Genomic DNA, 4,812 nt, shown 5'->3' with positions numbered 1-4,812 from the left:
AGTCAGCACTTTGAATACCATAAAAATCTGTATATGTGGCTGGATCCCACTCTCACCAGTTCGGTCGACAGAAAAGTGTTTTGTTTAAAATTCTCTCCCCCATAGAACATCTGCATTACTGTTTCAGAAACTTTTCCGTCTGAGCTTCAACTCAGACCACACCTAATAGCACTTGGCAATAGCAGCTGTAGCTTCATGTTATCTGGAAAGAGTCCAACTGAAAAATTTCACTGTAACAGAAGACAGGTCATGCAAGGCTAGTGAAAAGGAAACGTTTCCAATTCATTGAATCTGGAGCCACATAAGGCCAAGTCTGCTATGGTCCATTATTGTCACGACAGCTGGAGTTTTCGTCTATATGTCTAAGTGCCCAGAGACCCCAACCATTTCAGAACCACACCAAACACAGAAATTAACTTAGATCTATCACATTCAGAGAACAGTTAGGCACAATGTTAGAGAAACGTTAATTGTAAATCCCCTACCCAATTACTTTCAAAAATCCACAATAGTTTAAAAATAATTCAATTGGCATTTATTGCAAATTAACAGTCTGAACTACAAGCCAACAGCACATGCAGCAACTATTAATGTAGCTGTAGTACACTATTGTATTCACAGTATCTTAGCATGACTATAATACAGATTTTTAAATAGATCTATAGTGTGCATACATAATCAGGTACTTTGTACTGATGCAAATATCATCTCCCATTGTCATCTCATTAACCCATTCACAAATTGCTTACTTAAAAGATTTGTTGCTTTCTTTCAAGAATTTGGCCTACACATGCCCACAAGTGTGTGTAGTATATTAAGACCAACAGATGCTTCAAGAATTATTGATTCCATGTACCAATTTTATTTATATAGAAATACTTAAAAAAACATGAAGTAGCACCATTACTTAAGTTTTACCTTTATTATGTAGAACTTTAAATGTCAGAAAAATAAAACTCTTGATACAATTTCAATTCTTGTCTCAGCAAATATAATATTAGTATTTGACCATGAGGTTAAAGGCCCTTTATCATAAAATAAAATATATTTCGTTTTTAAACTTTGCTCAATAAAGTACATTTACGATCAAGTAACTTCACCTACATATACATAAACAAGTGGTAAACAAATGTATTAAAATAGAAATACTAAAAACTATAGTGGTGCAACAGAATCTGTAATTTTTCACTGGATTCTACTTATACAAATGTTAGAAAGCTTAACTGTTTCCTTTCATTGATTTTTGCTACTTTATAATTTCATTTTCGTAATAATATAGAATAAAATATGTTTTATATCATTGACTAGAAAATATGCTGGGTGAAGCGGGTTTATTTTAAAAGTCTCTTTCACTTTTTTTGCTGAACCTCCTTCCCTCCTGAATACTGCTTGGCGTGGTCTCACAGTCAGGCAACAGTATTGTGTGATTATTAACAAAACCATACAGTGTTCGTGGTGCCCTAGTTAAAAGGCCATTCGAAAATAAAAAGTTTTTTAACCCAGCTACAAAAAAGTTTCACTGAAATTAAATTAAAATACTTGTAAACATCTGCCTTACGAAATATAATTTTTCAAGTCAAAAAAGAATAAAATACTTCAATCTGTAATGCAATTCTGCTTTAGAATTCTCTTAAACCTGCGGATTTCACATAACAAACGCGATATGTTTGATGTTGTAGGTTTTTTTTGCTAACTTTTCAGGATGCGGTATTACAAAGGAGTATTTTGTTTGCATTTTAAGAAAATATACGTATAGCCTGAGTAACAGCTTTGCGACACACGGGGCATTCGGGCTGGTTGTTCTCACAGATGCGGTTCGCACAATCCATGCAGAAGAGATTGTGTCCGCAGGGGACCAGGGCGGCGATCACCTCGCTCTCCAAGCACATCAGGCAGTCGCGGCTGCCTTTCCTCCTCATACTGGAGGACGAGGAGGACGAAGAGGAGGATGAGGAAGAGGAGCAAGATCCGCCAGCTTCGGCGAGGACCCCGCCAGCGAGGTGGGCGCCGGGCAGCATCCCGCCAGCGCCGGGTCCTCCGCCCGCCGGGAAGGGTACCAGACCGATGGGAGAAGCGACTCCGCTGAGCGGGTCGCTGCGCACCCGACGGGCCAGCGGGTGGTGGTCGGGGCCGCCGTTAGCTTGCAGCGGAGGAGGTGGGGGTGGCGGCGGCGGAGGAGGGGGAGGGGAGAGCCGGGGAGGGCCTCCTCCGTTAGCTCTCCGTTGCTGCTGCTGCTGGCTGGACGATGCCCCGTTGTTGGAGGCGGCGGCGGCGGGTGGGTAGACCCCGTTAGTGGCGGCGGCGGCGGACGGCCGCTCATACTGGGACCACAGGATGGCGGAGGCGGGGGGAGCGGGCGCCGGGTCGAAGCTGGGCGACTCGAAGCCCAAGTCGCGCTCGGCTTCGGCGGGGGGGAGCGAGTCGCTGTAAGCGAAACCGTTGGCGTGGCCACCGTTGACGGAGAAGTGGGCGGCGGGCGGACTGTAGTCGGCTAGGCGGCCGGCCGTCCCGAAGTAGGAGTCGGTGGAGGCACTGCCCAGCGAACTGGAGCTGTCATTGCGGTAGCTGCAGAAGGGTTTGCGGCCCGGAGTCGGCTTGCTCCACAGGCTGCCCGCTCCGTTCAGTTCAAAGCCCACGTCGGTGCCGTTAGCGTGGAAATCGTTGTCGTCGGTCAGTTCGATCAGACCGCCAGTCCTCATGGCAATGTGAGCCTCGATCTCCTCCCGGGCCCGGTCCACATTTTCGGGCATACCGGTCACTTCGAAAACGGGCTCCTTATCTCGGCTTGGAGTGACGATGTAGGTGTGGGTCTGCTGCTGGATGCGTTTGATGGTCGCCCCCTTCGGCCCAACCACTAGCCCGACCACTCGGTACGGCACCCGCACTTGGATGGTGGTCTGACCTGGGAGGTTGGGCGGCCCCGGCGCCGCGCCGTTGAGCGCCGTGTTCTTGTTGCGAGACGCTCGGATCATGGAGAAGTGCTCGGCCGCTGAGATGATCTCTCGCCTGGCCATGGCCACATCCTCCTTGCGGCCGGTCACCACGAACACTGGCTCCTCCCCTCGCACTGGGGTCTTGATGTAGGTGTTGGTCTTCGCCCGCAAAGCTTTGATTTTGCAACCTTTAGAAACAATGCAGAGACAGAGACACACAAAACAAATCTTATCCTTTAGTCACCAATGCACACAAAAAAAAGCAGGTGGAAATAAAACCGAGACTCCGAGCAGGTTGGCCTGACGCGTTTTCACCCGCACAATGCGCTCTTCTCGCATATCTGTACTCTCCTTTGTCATCAGTTACTCAATTACTCAAGGAAAGGGGGTGGGGGAGAGAGTTCGAGCCAACAGTCCGAAAACAGTGTACAAGATTTCCGCTGCAAACATTACTCCCTCACTCTTTCACAGGTCTAAACTGAGCAGAGTATGTCTTTTTTTTTCTCTAGGTATGCTCCCAAATGCAAAAGACTGCATGCGAGACACAGAGTAAGGACCCTTACAGTTTGCAAGGCGTAGAGAGTGCAGCATGGAATTGTGTGTATCATAGATGCACGGTGAAGGTGCGGTATAGACTGTAATTAATGAGGATATAGTACATAGAACAGTCAGCCTATGATGCATGATGTAAGGCGATATTCTATAGGATGCAAAGTAGATGCACAGCGTAGAGATACATTGTAACAGGATGGAGATAAAGTAGATACAGTACAAACATAGATTGTATCAAGACCATGCAAAGCAACTCTACTTCATGTAATAGAGAGAGACAATGTATTCAATCAGTAGCATCAAAGCCAAAATGCAATATTTTACTCATAAGGGAGGGGTTGGGGGCACGGACCCCAGGTTCCTCGTTACCTTGTCTCCCTACGATCTCTGCTACATGCTCCGAGCTCGGCACGGGTACACACTCGGTCATATTGACGCTCTTTTTCCTCGGCTCGTTGTCGTAAATAGAGCTATCGTCGTTGTCCAGACCCAGCAGCGAGAGCTGATCCAAGGCGATCTGCAGCGCTCTCTGGTCATCCAGCGTTTCGCCTCCGCCGCCGCCGCCGTTGTTGTTGCTGCCGCCGGGGTTCCGCTCCATGTCGGCGAAAAGCGAGCTCGGCATCTTTTATTAAAGGGGAGAGAGAGGGAGAGAGAGAGAGAGAGAGAGAGAGAGGGGGGGAGAGAGAACAGAGGCTGAGCCCGAGAGAAGCAGGAAGGAATCAGACAAAAGCAAAAGGGAGGGGAGGGTATAGGGAGAGAAAGAGAGAGAGAGAGGGAGGGGGTGGGGGTAGTGAAGGAGGAGGAGGGGGTGGGGAGGGAAGGAGAGAGACAGAGCAAAAGCTGGAGTGGGATCGAAGGAGCGTAGGAGAGGCAGCCGGGAGCGAGGCCGAGCCGTGACCGGCTCCTGGGACCCGGTGTGACGCCGCGGCCGCCGCCTCCCCCCACTTCCTTTGTGTTGTGGGTACACGGGGCCAGCGGGAGGAGGAGCTGGGGAGGGGGCAGCCAGCGATCGCGGCGCGGTGGCACCCACAGCCGGTCTGTGGAGGTGGCCGGGGTTTCTTTGTGTTAAATTTCAGCTGCAGCCCCCACCCACCCACCCCTCCCTCCCCGGGCAGCCGGCAGCAATGCTCGGCTCCGCACGGCAGGCAGGCTGGCTGGCTGGCTGACTGGATCCCCTCCCCTCCCCTCCCCTCCCTCCCTTCTCTCTCTGTCGGGGCCGGCTGGCTCCCTCGCCCGCCTGCCCGCTTTCAGCACCGTCTCACCGCGTCTTCCTCCAGCCTCAGCCCCGGCAGCGCTGCCGAGCAGTGCGGCCCCATGACATCAGGCA

At 50.1% G+C, this 4,812-nt stretch overlaps 1 protein-coding gene across 1 annotated transcript; it reads right to left on the bottom strand.

Moving 5' to 3' along the window:
- Nucleotides 1-512: 512 nt before the first annotated feature.
- On the bottom strand, nt 513-4,578 carry mex3b (mex-3 RNA binding family member B). Its single transcript, XM_072278349.1, has 2 exons — nt 3,855-4,578; nt 513-3,121 (listed from the first exon to the last, which is right to left on the bottom strand). Exons 1-2 carry the CDS (start codon nt 4,105-4,107, stop codon nt 1,737-1,739), a joined length of 1,638 nt encoding a protein of 545 aa, XP_072134450.1. The 5' UTR covers nt 4,108-4,578; the 3' UTR covers nt 513-1,736.
- Nucleotides 4,579-4,812: the final 234 nt, after the last annotated feature.

The sequence above is a fragment of the Mobula birostris genome, chromosome 14 (assembly GCF_030028105.1).
Source record: "Mobula birostris isolate sMobBir1 chromosome 14, sMobBir1.hap1, whole genome shotgun sequence".
NCBI classification, from domain to species: Eukaryota; Metazoa; Chordata; class Chondrichthyes; order Myliobatiformes; family Myliobatidae; genus Mobula; species Mobula birostris.
This window is presented reverse-complemented; position numbering and strand designations above follow the sequence as displayed.

What these genes read in the sequence shown, in the direction of transcription:
- mex3b (XM_072278349.1), bottom strand. Translation starts at nt 4,107, where the DNA reads ATGCCGAGCTCGCTTTTCGCCGACATGGAGCGGAACCCCGGCGGCAGC. An exon ending in AGAGATCGTAGGGAGACAAG is followed by an intron (nt 3,122 to 3,854) that starts GTAACGAGGAAC and finishes TTGTTTCTAAAG; the next exon opens with GTTGCAAAATCAAAGCTTTG.